At 40.5% G+C, this 12,797-nt stretch overlaps 3 protein-coding genes and 1 long non-coding RNA gene across 5 annotated transcripts; 1 reads left to right on the top strand and 3 right to left on the bottom strand.

Annotated features, from left to right (window-relative positions):
- Window positions 1-117: 117 nt before the first annotated feature.
- On the bottom strand, window positions 118-4,552 carry LOC125587703. Its single transcript, XR_007324002.1, has 2 exons — window positions 871-4,552; window positions 118-766 (listed from the first exon to the last, which is right to left on the bottom strand). It is a non-coding gene; the product is annotated as an uncharacterized LOC125587703 (long non-coding RNA).
- A 1,583-nt stretch (window positions 4,553-6,135) lies between these two features.
- LOC106436505 lies at window positions 6,136-10,613 on the bottom strand. The gene has a single exon (XM_013877468.2). It carries the CDS (start codon window positions 10,439-10,441, stop codon window positions 9,341-9,343), a length of 1,101 nt encoding a protein of 366 aa, XP_013732922.2. The 5' UTR covers window positions 10,442-10,613; the 3' UTR covers window positions 6,136-9,340.
- Window positions 7,756-9,300, bottom strand: LOC125587139. The gene is made up of 3 exons (XM_048757303.1): window positions 9,045-9,300; window positions 8,416-8,861; window positions 7,756-8,298 (listed from the first exon to the last, which is right to left on the bottom strand). Exons 1-3 carry the CDS (start codon window positions 9,298-9,300, stop codon window positions 7,756-7,758), a joined length of 1,245 nt encoding a protein of 414 aa, XP_048613260.1.
- Window positions 10,614-11,269: 656 nt separating the features above from the next.
- Window positions 11,270-12,666, top strand: LOC106436508 (dormancy-associated protein 1). Of its 2 annotated transcripts, XR_001287130.3 has the most exons (4): window positions 11,270-11,509; window positions 11,593-11,806; window positions 12,035-12,160; window positions 12,321-12,666. XR_001287130.3 is itself a non-coding variant. In XM_013877470.3 (3 exons), the coding sequence occupies exons 1-3, from the start codon at window positions 11,404-11,406 to the stop codon at window positions 12,355-12,357; spliced, it is 357 nt and encodes a 118-aa protein (XP_013732924.1). In that variant the 5' UTR covers window positions 11,270-11,403; the 3' UTR covers window positions 12,358-12,666. The 2 variants fall into 2 exon arrangements, 1 of the variants encoding a protein (XP_013732924.1); XM_013877470.3 differs by lacking the exon at window positions 12,035-12,160.
- The last annotated feature ends 131 nt before the right edge of the window (window positions 12,667-12,797 follow it).

The raw sequence follows: 12,797 nt of genomic DNA, 5'->3' as shown, positions 1-12,797 counted from the left end.
TCATTGTGGGTCCCAGTGTGGCTGCCCATAACGGGACAACTTCCCATGGTTTTGGACATTTGTGAATGATAATAGATTTGTGTCTTTCTTACGTTTCTTTTTCTTCTGCACTGTAAATATCATGAAAGAAGAGTTCTTACAATAGTAATAACTAAAAATTGATCCATTTTTGGCAAAAAAAAAGTAAAAAAATAAAATGGAGCCTAATTTTCCTACAAAGATCAACTATCTTAGCCACATAACCATGAGGGAGTCAAATCTCTTCATGTGTCTCCTTGCTGAGATGATGTTCCTCAGCTCTCTGTCGATGCCGTGGAACACAGTTGCAGCCAGTATTGATGTTTGATTGTGAACCAGATTGTTTCTCTGCTTCCACAGTTGGTAGATCACTGATTGTGTTGTAAGCTTCCTTAGTAGATTTAGCTTTGAAGATCGGGCAACTCTGATCCAAGAAAGAAGCTCAGACCAATTTGCGAAAGGCGATGCAGGCGGTTAACACCTGATGAAGATCTCCCTCCAGATGGCTTGGCTGTACTCACATGAGAGGAGGAGGTGGTCTCTAGTTTTCTCGTAGTTGGAGCAGAAGGGGCAGTTTGCGGAGATATGTAGTCCCCATGCTGCAAGCCTGGAGTGTGTTGACAGCCTATCATAGTTCGCAACCCACATGTTGAAGCTTAGCTTGGGGATTGCTCCTTTGAACCAAACGACATCCACCCAGCTCTTTGTCACCTGTCTCGGCCTCAGCACCTCCCACGTTGTTGAGGACCTGAAATCATGGAAAAGGGAATCACCAGCAACCCAAACATACACATCCTCAACATCAATAGATAGTGGCAAATTAGTAGTAGTGAGGTGAGTGTGCAAGTCTACTTTCTTTTGCGAACGAGGGTGCGGTAAAGTTCATGATGATCCTGTAATTGCATCTGCCACGACCGCATTTGCTCTAACACGGAGGATTATAATCTATTAGAGCCCGCCCATTAAAAATTGAAAATAATTTAAATAGCTAGAATAAATTTATATTATTAAACTTGATATATCAGTTACAATCGGTCAAATGCTTTGTTGGGTTAAAACTATAATATATATATATATATATATATTACTACTCTAAAAACTGTTAAATTTCCTTTGAAATTTTGCGACTTTTGATTAAATATTTTTTAACAAAATACAAATATTTACAAAAACGTATGAAAATAGTTTACTTTAAAATATATTCCATATAAACTAATTAATAATGTAAATCTTGATTTTAATAGTTGCATTGTATTTTTAATACAATTATTAATTAGGTAATAGAAGGATAACACTATTTGTTTTTTTCTTAATACAACGTCACATTAATATGAAATAAACTTTTTGACGATTACTAAATAATTTATTCTTTGAAAAAAAATGAGCTGAATTCTTTTTCCTTATTTCTCAAAAAGTTTGAATCTCAGTTAAAATACACATGTAGAGTTTTATTTTGTCTTAAGCTTTTTCACATGGAGATTGAAACATGCACACATAAAGATGGAAATACAGATCTATGGAAAAACTACGAAAATTTGAAGATCTAAAGACAATTATGTAAATATAATGAAATCACAAAAACTTTAGGGATTTAAAGAAAAAAACAAAAGGGAAAAGGTTAATGTGACATGGCTGCAATTAAATTTCATTAGCTATATCTGAAAACATTGCAACATATTCATCTACTTTTTTTTGGACCAACATATTCATCTGCTTTAACACCCAAAAAAGAAGTCTTTGTTTCCTTTCTGAAGAGCTGGTGAAGACGTACTCAACTGCTATTTGGCAAGCATGGTCCATTCCTTTCCCTCTCTCTATCACTGCTATAGGTGGTGCACCGTGCTTGTTTTCCCTCATCAAAATTTGTATCCTCTTTCCTCGCTATTTCAGACTTATTGGTTGGTCATTACATCCAAAAGACCATCACTGGCAGTTGTAGAACCTAAAATCTACACTAAGTATTTGATAGTGATCGGGGTTTGATCTAGGGAAGACAAATGATGTAAGCAACGATATCTTTAGAATACAACGATGTTAAACAATTTTCAGTAGGTAAAAATGGACTTTATTGATGAATAAGATCGAATACAATGAGTTGAACTAGATCGAGTGATACAAATGAGATCCATAAATAAAGAATCTAAGATTGGGATGAGAACAAGGTCGATGTAAGTGTGTAGCTCTCTCTAGGGTTTTCCACGTCTCCTTCTTCATGTCCAGTCTCCTTCCTTTATAGTAAGTCGACCTCGTGATCTTCGTAACTGCTCCACGATCTCCGGGACTGCTCCGCGATCTCCGGGACCTCGGAGTCTTCATTTTCGAGCTCGATTGTTTGCTATGGGCTTCAGTTCCTTACGGCTCATATCTTTGTTCACGGCCCACGAAATTGGGTCCAACAGCAACTATTAGACAACCTTCTTTTCTTGACCTCAGCATAAATGTCACTTCTGGTTCTAGGATCACAAATAGCTTCAGATATTTTTCACCTTCAATATGGTCCATTGCAGGAAACACACCAACGATCTAATGTTTCTTGAGGGTATGAAATTAATAAGCCAACTCTGAAGACATTCATAGATGCATTACACGTAATCAAAAGAAGCATTGCTTATCAAGGGACGCAGCCACAGAGAGAACACCACATACATGAGTGCCTTTTTATTGTATAAACTTCTCCCTAACATTTTTTATTATGGCATATTCCTTCTATATTTGGCTGCAAGAAACATGAAGTGTAAAAAATCCATCAAGTCGGTAAGATTTCAGATTGTTTAAGCTCTTGTATAGAAAGCAAAAGAAAGAAGCTCATATTTTACTGTGTTTGACTGATAGGGGCATGGCTTTTTTGCCACATAACAATGCCCTTAAATGACAAAACTCATATCAACAAAAAACTCTAAACATATATTTGAAATTTTGAATAAAGAGAAAGAAAGCTAGGCACTGAAGATAATAAGCTTGACATACAGAACAACAAATATGAGTTTAGTATAGCGCAAACCTTGTATCTGAGATGAGGATTGTGGGGACGAAGCATGAGACGTTCCATTCTACCCATCTTGCACCCTTCACTGGAATCAGTTACAACTCCTTTACGCACACCTGATTTCTTCTTTGCTTTTAATAGATTCAAAGAACCCCACAAAATCTCTGAGCTCTAGATCTTGCATTACGTGATCTCCCGGAGAGGTTAGGATCTAAGAACCCCACAATATATTTGAGCGCTGGATCTATATATATAGAGAGATCTAAATATATATCGTATTCATGGTTCTTAGACAAGGTCCTTTTCTGAGACATAACTTTCTGTTCCGTCCGTCCAAGAGCCAGAAGAAAGGCACAAAGAGAGAACATTGTAAGCATCCTTTCTCTCTATTGATCCAACCGAGAACAGCTTCTGGCAGCATTCCGAAATCCTTTTCTTGATGCCATTCCTGGATTTTTTACAGCTTTAAAGATCAGAACACGATTAAAAAAAAACAACCTAAAAGCGCATAACTCTTTGTTTCCTTGACCTTACCTTGAAAGTATGTACACGTTCCCTTGAAGTGAGATCTTCAGAGAAGACTGAGAAGAGAATTCCTTGAAAATAGCAGGGAAGAGGAAACTAATAGCACATGAACGATGCTTCACACTTTGTGACAAAAGCCTCTCAGTAGTATTACACAAATCCCAAAGAATACCAGCTGCAATATTCTCCACCTTTGGAGCTTCCCGGGGACTTTGAAAGCAGCATTCAGTATCAGGTTAAGGAGATGGCACGAAAGTGGAATCGGAAATGACTCAGAGAAAGATCCAATGTAGTTTTCAACCATATCATTTGTACTCAAAGAGTCAAGAAGCAATATCTCTCCCCATTTAATGAAATCAGATTCTTCGTGTTGAAGCATTCCCATCGAAACACCAACTGATTTCAGAAAAAAAAAGGCACCAAGCTCACTTCCAATACAACTAATGCACTTGTCTCCGTCACAACTTCAAAGAACAATTGAAAAATCTGATAGAGTCAAAGACATGATGATCAAATAAGCTCAAAAGGAGGGCTTATTAATAGACAACCGGAGGAGGAAGTTTCACCTTATTAAGAGTGGCCATTGGGGCTCTAGATACCGAAGATGGAACCGGTGGAACATGCAGGATCGATGTTGGAGGAACCGTCGAGAGAATCGAAGACAACTAACAACTATGTAGTTGCAGGAGAAATAGTTGGATCAAGAAATCGGCGAGGTCGAAAATGGATTTTGTTATATCTTGCTTCCCTATAGAAAAGCATTCTATCAATTAGTATTAGATGATTCCCAGATTTTGACAATACAAAAAACACACTTTTTGAAAATCTATACATATAAACGCTTACGGGATTCTGTATATAAACGCACTCTGTGAATTTGCCATTCTACTGAAAAGAATTTTCTAGTGTTTTTTCAAGAGTAGTGAAGATGAGTTTTACAGAGTGAAAGCTTACCATCTTATAGTTGGAGATCACTGCCTTGAATAGATGCATTGAATGTGTAATCGTGATTGGAATGGGTCTAAAGAGTTGAGAAGGTCGCCAATGCCGTTGAATCTATGCTTCATGTGACGGTTCAAAGGAGATGAAACGGAACGACTCAAACGGAGCTCCACCCAAAGAATCATCATGAAGATGTGTCCCCCGTCATCATTCTTGAAGAAGTCGAAGGCGACTACGGCCAAGCTTTAGTTTTGATTTCAGCCCAAAAAAAATTATTCAAAGCCCATATTGCCAAGCCCATCCGATTGTCGAGTTAATAAAGTGACGTATAGGCGGGACACGTGTCGAGACCATGACACTCGAATTAATGACGTGGCGCTGACGTGGCCTCACAGGACATATATATAGATATAGATATCTTTCATTTTCTTGGGTAGGAATATAGGAGAATGACTCCCAATTTATTTAAAAAAGAAACTCAAACTTCAGCTTATAAGACGAGTTTATCGTGGCCGCAACGGTCCAGCAACATCCTCATGAACTAAAACAGCGACCTCAATCGGTGCCACAACAAAACTATGAAAACCAAACGGAAGAGAAAATGCAAGGTTAGCCAAACCATAAGCTAAGCGGTTTGCTTCCCTATACACATGAACGAATCGGACCAGCCAGTCTCTTGTCAAGAAGCCATGGCACAAGCGTACCAGGAAAGACAGCGGATGAGTATCCCCAATCCCTATCGTAAGAAACTCCATCACCATCATAGAATCGACCTCTACCTCCAGCCTTCTCACCCCTTTCTCCCAAGCAACCACTAAACCATAGTACACACCCCATAACTCCGCTAATGGTGCCGTACAACTACTTATATTAATCGCAAAACCACCACACCACTCGCCTTCTCCGTTTCGCAGTGCTCCCCTTGCAGCCGCCGGCCCCGGGTTCCCATGTGATGCCCCGTCCGTGTTCAGTTTCATCCACCCCCACACAAGGTGGCTATAACTCCCTTAGCCAACTCACGTAAGAACTTGACTCTATCTCTCCACAGTCGGGTATCACCAAATACATTTCCACATTTCCACTTCCATCCCCACCACATAGTCAAAGCGAATATAGTAGCCCACAGAATACCACCACCTGCATTGTTTTCACATAGGTTCTTATATAACCATTCCAGTAACTGCATTCTGAAGAAAGCATCCCTTCTCGTTCTCGGAATAAATCTCTCCCATATACCTTTTATCGCAGGACAATCACGTAACACATGTATTATAGTCTCAATTCCTCCTCTGCAGACCTGGCATAAGTCAGTCCCACTCAGGTGCCTTCTATGTCTCTCTGCATCCGTCATGATTGCTTGGTTTGCCACTAGCCAGAGGAACATTCGAACTCTCTCAGGTGCTACAACGCGCCACATAGATCGAAAGAAACTCCCCATCTGCGGTCTTGGATTCTCATCTCTTGTACGCAAGGCGTATGCAGACTTCACCGTAAACTGTCCATTCGGAGTCTGCCCCCATGCCAAACGGTCCTTTGCTCCAGTAACAGTATCCACTACTACTGCCATAAGCTCTAATATTCTCTCAGCTGTTACCAATGGGGTAATTCTATCAAAATCCCAACCTCCACCTTCCCCCCCCCCCCCCCCCCCCCCCCCCCCACATATCTCTAACTGTTATATCTTCATATCCTTCTGGTTGGCCTGCTATCCAACTATCCGTCCAGAACCTGATATTTCTCCCATTACCAGTGACCCAGCTATGGCCCACAAGAACAACTTCTCTTATCTCCATTACCACACTTTTCCATGTTGACGAGCTAGAGCTACTCCCTACCATCCAATCTGTGTCATGTATGTCCCCCACACCATACTTACTTCGTAAAACTTTGGCCCATAAGCTCTCAGTATCGTGTAACAGACGCCATCCCACTTTAGCTAACAAGGCTTTGTTCATATCTCTCGACACCCTGATCCCCAAACCTCCGGCCGCCTTCGGTTTGCATATTTTATCCCAAGAGACTAAGTGTTGTCCACTTCCCCACACAAAGCTCCTCGCTAGGCTATCAAGCTTCTCCAGTATACCCACTGGCATGCTAATCGTACTCATCGTATTGACTGGGATTGATGACAGAACCGACTTTGTCAATGTTACCCTTCATGCAAGGCTTAATGTTTGTTTCTTCCATCCTGCTAGCCGTGAAGCTACTTTCTCCAGTACCTCCCCAAAAGTATCTTTATTAATTCTTTTCTGTAGTATCGGCATCCCCAAGTATTTTTCCAGCTCCTTTGTTGATGCAATACTGCTTTCTCTGTTTATTCTCTCTTCTCTTCCTCTAGAGACATTATTAGAAAAGAAAATCTCTGATTTCTGACCAGAGGCTTTACAAAACTTCTCCAACAATTTCCTGATCACTCGAATATGCGTCACCGATGCCTCTGCAAATAGGATTAGATCATCTGCGAAGCAAATGTGAGATAGCTGTGGACCACCTCTCGACAATCTTATCGGTTTCCATCTTTTATCCTACACTGCTTTCTCAATCAGTTGACATAATCTCTCCATGCATAAGACAAACAGGTACGGGGAGAGTGGATCACCTTGTCGCAGTCCTCTTGATGGCTTAAACGGTTCAGATTTTTCCCCATTCCACAAAATACACATTGATGGACTAGACACACATTCCATAATCCTCTTAACCAAATTCTCAGACAAACCAGCAGTCCTTAGTGTATCTTCTAGAAAATCCCAACGCAGCCTATCATATGCTTTCTCCAAATCTAGTTTCAGCAGCATCCAACCCTTGCGGCCTTGCTTCTTTTTCATCGAATGAACAGCTTCCTGAACCACAACAATGTTATTCGCACTCAATCTACCCGGGATGAAACTAGACTGAGCAGGACCAATCAGTTTAGGCATAATACTCTTCAGTCTCCCTACCATGGCCTTCGTGATAGTTTTAAACAACACGTTGCAGAGACTTATCGGTCAAAACTGAGTAATATACTCAGGTTTCGTCACTTTCGGAATTAGCACCACGAGTGCATCATTAGTATTCTCCGGCAACATCCCCGTCTCAAAGAAAAGAAGGACAAACCTGATCACAGAAGCACCAACTGTCTCCCAGCACCTCTGATAGAAAACTGGTTGAAACCCATCCGGACCTGGTGCCTTGAAGCTGCCCATAGCTCTCACCGCTTTCTCTACTTCCTCCGCAGAAAACGTTTTGTCAAGATCCATTTTCTCTTGTCTTGTAAGCCCCACAAATCTCCTCTCTATTAGTATTTATATGTCTGTATCCATGTTTTCCAGAGAATATAGTTTTCTGAAATAATCCACCGCTAGCTTCTCAAGTTCTTTTGCATCTGATACCCACTGAGTTTCATCTTTCTTTAGCTTCTCCACTCGATTTCGCTTTCTCCTAATGATTGTCGACATATGAAAGAACTTGGTATTTCTATCTCCATGCACACACCACTTCTCCCGCAACTTTTGGAGCCAGAGCACTTCTTCTTGCTCGAGGATGATCTCAAGTTCTTTTAATAGATCTCCCTCCTTTACCAAGATCTCATCAGAGAGGTCTTGCTCAATTTTGTCCTGTATTTCTGTAATCTCCATCAACAAGTTCTCTTTCCTTCTTTGGACATTTCTGAAAACTTCTCTGTTCCACTTTCGGAGTGTCACTTCCAACCTCCGCAAAGCCTCTCTTGTATCAATATCACGATCCCATGAAGCTGTTAGCAAGTTTTGAAACTCATTGTGTTGTAGCCATGCCGCCTCAAAACGAAATGGACGTCGACGTGCATCACCCTTAACCTCCGGTGTGAGCTGTAGATACAAAGGAGCGTGGTCTGATGCTAAGAAAGGTAAATGCCTCACACTTGCCTCCTGCCACCTGAGTCTAGACTGGGCACATCATAATATTCTATCCAGCCTCTTCGCTACAAATGTGCTTTCAGTTTTCCCTCTTTTCCATGTGAATTGATTGCCATGAAATCTCATATCAATCAGTGACATATCATTTATCCAATCACCAAACTTTAGAAAATCCTCAGACAATCTCCCATTCCCACCACTCCTTTCATCTATCCTCACTATTGTATTAAAGTCTCCCCCAACGAACACCGGACCCTCCGCATTACGCAAAACTTCTTCTAAAGCAGCCCATAAGCCACTTTTACGGCTTGGTGAAGGAGCCGCATACACAACAATCAGATTAATCACCTCTGCTCCATCCCCGATTCGAGCATGTATAAACTGATCCGACGACTTGACCACCTCAAGCTCTCCAATCTCCTCCCTCCATAACAGCCATAAACCTCCACTCTGGCCACATGCATCTACCCGAAACGAGTTCTCAAACCCTAGACCACGACAAATCCGGCATGCCGCTTCTCCACCAGCATGAGTTTCAAAAACAACAAGGATATTTGTCTTGAACTTCTTCACCAAATATCTAATCGATCTTCGAAATTGGGGTTTATTTGCCCCCCGGCAATTCCACAGAATGCACTTCATCAGATCTTTATAATCAATAGATAGAATCACCGGGGCAAAATGTTATGCCACCACACTCTCCAGGACTTCTCGTCCTTGGCTCGCACTAGCTTCTGCCTCATCCAACTCCAGATTCTCCATCTCTGCAAGTTGCTCCTGAGCGTTGCTTTTATCGTACACATGCCCAGAATTCTTCTCATTTATGTCTAGCTCCCCATCTCCTGCGAAAACACCACCTGGTCGGCCGACATTTTCCTTCTCTACTCGTAGTCTCTTCCCTCTCGCCGACAGGCCACTCTCCCCACTTATTGGGCCAAACACCAAACCCCGCATAGGCCCAAGATTTCTCAGTTTGGTCTTAGGAGGATTTGTCTCATGTTGCTAATCTTCTTATCTTTTGGACCCAATCGAGCTGGTTGTAGGTTCTTTCTGTTCTCATTCTTTCCAAACGAGAATTCCTTCCTAGTCTCTTTGCTCGCTCCTCCAGAAACATATTAGTAGTATTCTCATTTTCTTTATTCTCTTCTCTATTCCCACTCTCACCCTTATCTCCTCCGACATACTCTCTTGACGAGCCCCCCCCCCCCCGACTTTTACTACCGATCAACGTCTTATTTCCTACCATCTCCCTACTTTCATTACTCCGCAGTGTAACTCCTCTCTGCCCATTCTGAGTTAGCCCTTTCCTCGTCTGTCTCACTGGGATAAAATCTGTATCCATACCTGCAACCTCTGTATTCTTTTGTGTCATGTCCACTGGAACAACCACATTTATAGGAGTTTCCTCCAGTACCTTACGTGGGCATGAATATGCTAGATGTCCATACATACCACATGACGAGCAGATCGTCGAGATTACTTCATATGATACGCAATACCTCTCACCATTAATCATCATTGTCCCTTTCAATGGCTTATTAAGGTTAATCTCCACACAAATTCTCGCAAATCTAGCTCTTTCGACTTTTAGCGTGGTGCAGTCAACCTTAATCGGTTTTCCTAACCCCTTGGCAATCTCCATCAGTATCGTTTTATGATAAAAATTAACTGCGATATGTGCTAAACAAACCCAAACCGGTGTCGTAACTATCTCATCCCTCAGCGGATCAAACTCAGGCGTCCATGCTTGCACCATAAGGTAACTCCCAAAAGCCCTCCATGGGCCACCTGATAGCGCATTCATATACTCCTCCTCTACTCCAAAACGAACCATGAAAAAATTCTTCGGGAGATCCATCACAAACATTGATCCCACAGGTTTCCATAGCTCCTTCAGCCTTCTCGTTAAGCTCAATAATGGGATACTCCTCCCCAAGACCTTAACAATCATACATCTCTTCCATAAACCATTCATAGCAATCAAAACCTCCTCTCCAATCGTTATCACCGGTTCTCCATCCTCACCATTCGGGAACTCTAGTTTCAGATTTGATTCCACAAAAGACTCGTCCACAATCTCCTCCGGTACATGCATCTCTCCTTTATTTCACCCTAATACCTTCTTCACCCAAGAGTCTGGAGCATCCGGTGGATCTCCGGGCGGTCTCCCATACTCCTCGATCTCTTCCATATTCTCATCCTGCACTTCCTTACCCAAAACCCTAAAATCACCACCCAGAACCCTTGCCATCATATTATAGATATCTTTCATCAAAATCGTACACGGTACCTTAGTCAAATTTTTTACCTTAGTCAAATATTTACCTTATTTTCATTTTCTTCCTAAAATTACAAGGTAAAAAGTGCAAAAATAGTAATTTTAGGAAGAAAATGAAAATAAGGTAAAATATGTTACCTTGTGATTATTTCACGGCTCTTTAGTTTATTGGTCCCATTTCATGACTCCTCGACCTTATCTATATCTCCATCATACTCCACTTGCACTTTTATATTTCCACAACCTCCTCACTCATTGTCTTTTGTTCCAAATATTTCTCATGTAATCACGTATATCTTTCACTAAAATCGTACACTCTAAATGTAAAATTAAGCATGAAACGCATAATGAGAGCCCAACGATTAAAGAATTGCTATTTAGGTCAATTTACAGTAAAATTTAATGTACTTTAAATTATGGTTGAAAATTAGGTTTCAAAAATAATAGTATAAATATCTTTTCGCAAATCTCATATAATTTCAATGTAACATATTTTGATTACAATATAAGAAATAAACATATATGTAATTAGATTAATTTTAAAATACAGTTATGTGAGGTAGTTGAAAATTCACTAGTAACAAAATTTGCAATAAGAAACTGAAATTGAATTGTTTTAAATGGCATAGTGGAAAAACAATTTTAATAGATAAATAATCAAGATATTTTGAGAAGCTGTCTATAAAAGTCATAAACCACTACCAAAAGCTTACTCCACATCTCTCTCTACAAAAAGTACTCAGGAGCAACAAAAAAAAACGAAATCAAATAAAAATAAGATGGTTCTGCTAGATAAGCTTTGGGATGATGTTGTTGCCGGACCTCAACCTGACCGTGGCCTAGCCCGCCTCCGTAAAATCACCACCCAACCCATTAATATCAGAGGTATCATCATTACTATGTTAAGCACTTTCTAGATTGGTTGTAAACATAACTAGATATTAATTAGTGTGTATGGAAATATATAGGAGAAGGAAGCAACAAGGTGATGCATAGGTCGTTGACTATGCCGACGGTAGTGAGCCCCGGAACTCCAACTACTCCGACCACTCCGACAACGCCACATAAGGATAACGTGTGGAGGAGCGTCTTTAATCCTGGAAGCAACCTCGCCACGAGAGCCATCGGCTCCAACATCTTTGATAAACCAGCCCACCCAAATTCTCCATCCGTCTACGACTGGTGAGTTCATTAATTATATGTTATTTTCTGTGAAGTCATATGCTTAAAGACTTTAAATCTTAGATGTCATGATCATAAATCATAATATAGAGGAACAAGTCATGTGATCTGGTCAGCTTTTATGTTCTGACTTTTGAAACTAGTTAAAGTACCGAACCGGATAAATCTAGGAATGGTTTGGTTCGTTTTAATTTACTGATATCTTGGTATGAGTTATTTATGTGTCAGCGATGATAACGAAGCTCAAAGGAAGGAACACGTGGCACTGTGTTTAGTAGGCGCGTGGATTAAATGAAAACCAATAAAACATTATTCTGTTTTACCATATCAACCACCTCCTTTATTGTGCATATGGTATAGCCATGAACTCTCTATAGCATCGAAGTAACCAAAGATGGGAAATATATTTTTCCTATTTACTATTGTATCACAGCCGTTGGTTGTTAAGTAGCTTCAGAATCGGATAGTTTAGATCATAAGTTGATGGTTTACTTGTTGATTGCACGTGTCGCAGGTTGTACAGCGGCGAGTCAAGGAGTCAGCACCGTTAAAAGCGAGTCAGAGTGACACAAGTGGGTGATGTAAATATGGTGTCTAGATCTACCGTCACGTGTCTGTCTAGGTTTTGCTTGTTTATATAACTGTCTTCCACCTATGCAATAAGTTTTCCTTTTTGGGCTTGGTTTGCAAGTTTCTTTTGTGTGTTTTTGTAGTAACTTGCAAGTGGAGAGGTTGAGTCTTCACTATCTCGTTTGGTTTTGATAGTGAACATGCATCTGCTTTTGTGTTTCTACTAATGCTAGTAAAATCATGTTTATATATTGTGTTATTTTAGTAAAATGTTGGTGGTTTGAGTGGTAGTGAAAGATTGTTGTTTTTTGGTGGAATGCACAATATTGTCCAAAAATTACTTCAACTTTGAAGCTTGAGGAATGATTTGAGGCTCATAAAGAAGATTAAAAACTTAGAACAATTATCAGATGGAACTAAT

This window comes from Brassica napus, chromosome C5 (assembly GCF_020379485.1).
Source record: "Brassica napus cultivar Da-Ae chromosome C5, Da-Ae, whole genome shotgun sequence".
NCBI classification, from domain to species: Eukaryota; Viridiplantae; Streptophyta; class Magnoliopsida; order Brassicales; family Brassicaceae; genus Brassica; species Brassica napus.
This window is presented reverse-complemented; position numbering and strand designations above follow the sequence as displayed.

What these genes read in the sequence shown, in the direction of transcription:
- LOC125587139 (XM_048757303.1), bottom strand. Translation starts at nt 9,300, where the DNA reads ATGCGGGGTTTGGTGTTTGGCCCAATAAGTGGGGAGAGTGGCCTGTCG. An exon ending in AGGACGAGAAGTCCTGGAGA is followed by an intron (nt 8,862 to 9,044) that starts GTGTGGTGGCAT and finishes CTGGTGGAGAAG; the next exon opens with CGGCATGCCGGATTTGTCGT. An exon ending in GGAAAACTGAAAGCACATTT is followed by an intron (nt 8,299 to 8,415) that starts GTAGCGAAGAGG and finishes TTGTATCTACAG; the next exon opens with CTCACACCGGAGGTTAAGGG.
- LOC106436505 (XM_013877468.2), bottom strand. Translation starts at nt 10,441, where the DNA reads ATGCATGTACCGGAGGAGATTGTGGACGAGTCTTTTGTGGAATCAAAT.
- LOC106436508 (XM_013877470.3), top strand. Translation starts at nt 11,404, where the DNA reads ATGGTTCTGCTAGATAAGCTTTGGGATGATGTTGTTGCCGGACCTCAA. An exon ending in CCAACCCATTAATATCAGAG is followed by an intron (nt 11,510 to 11,592) that starts GTATCATCATTA and finishes GGAAATATATAG; the next exon opens with GAGAAGGAAGCAACAAGGTG. An exon ending in TCTCCATCCGTCTACGACTG is followed by an intron (nt 11,807 to 12,320) that starts GTGAGTTCATTA and finishes CACGTGTCGCAG; the next exon opens with GTTGTACAGCGGCGAGTCAA.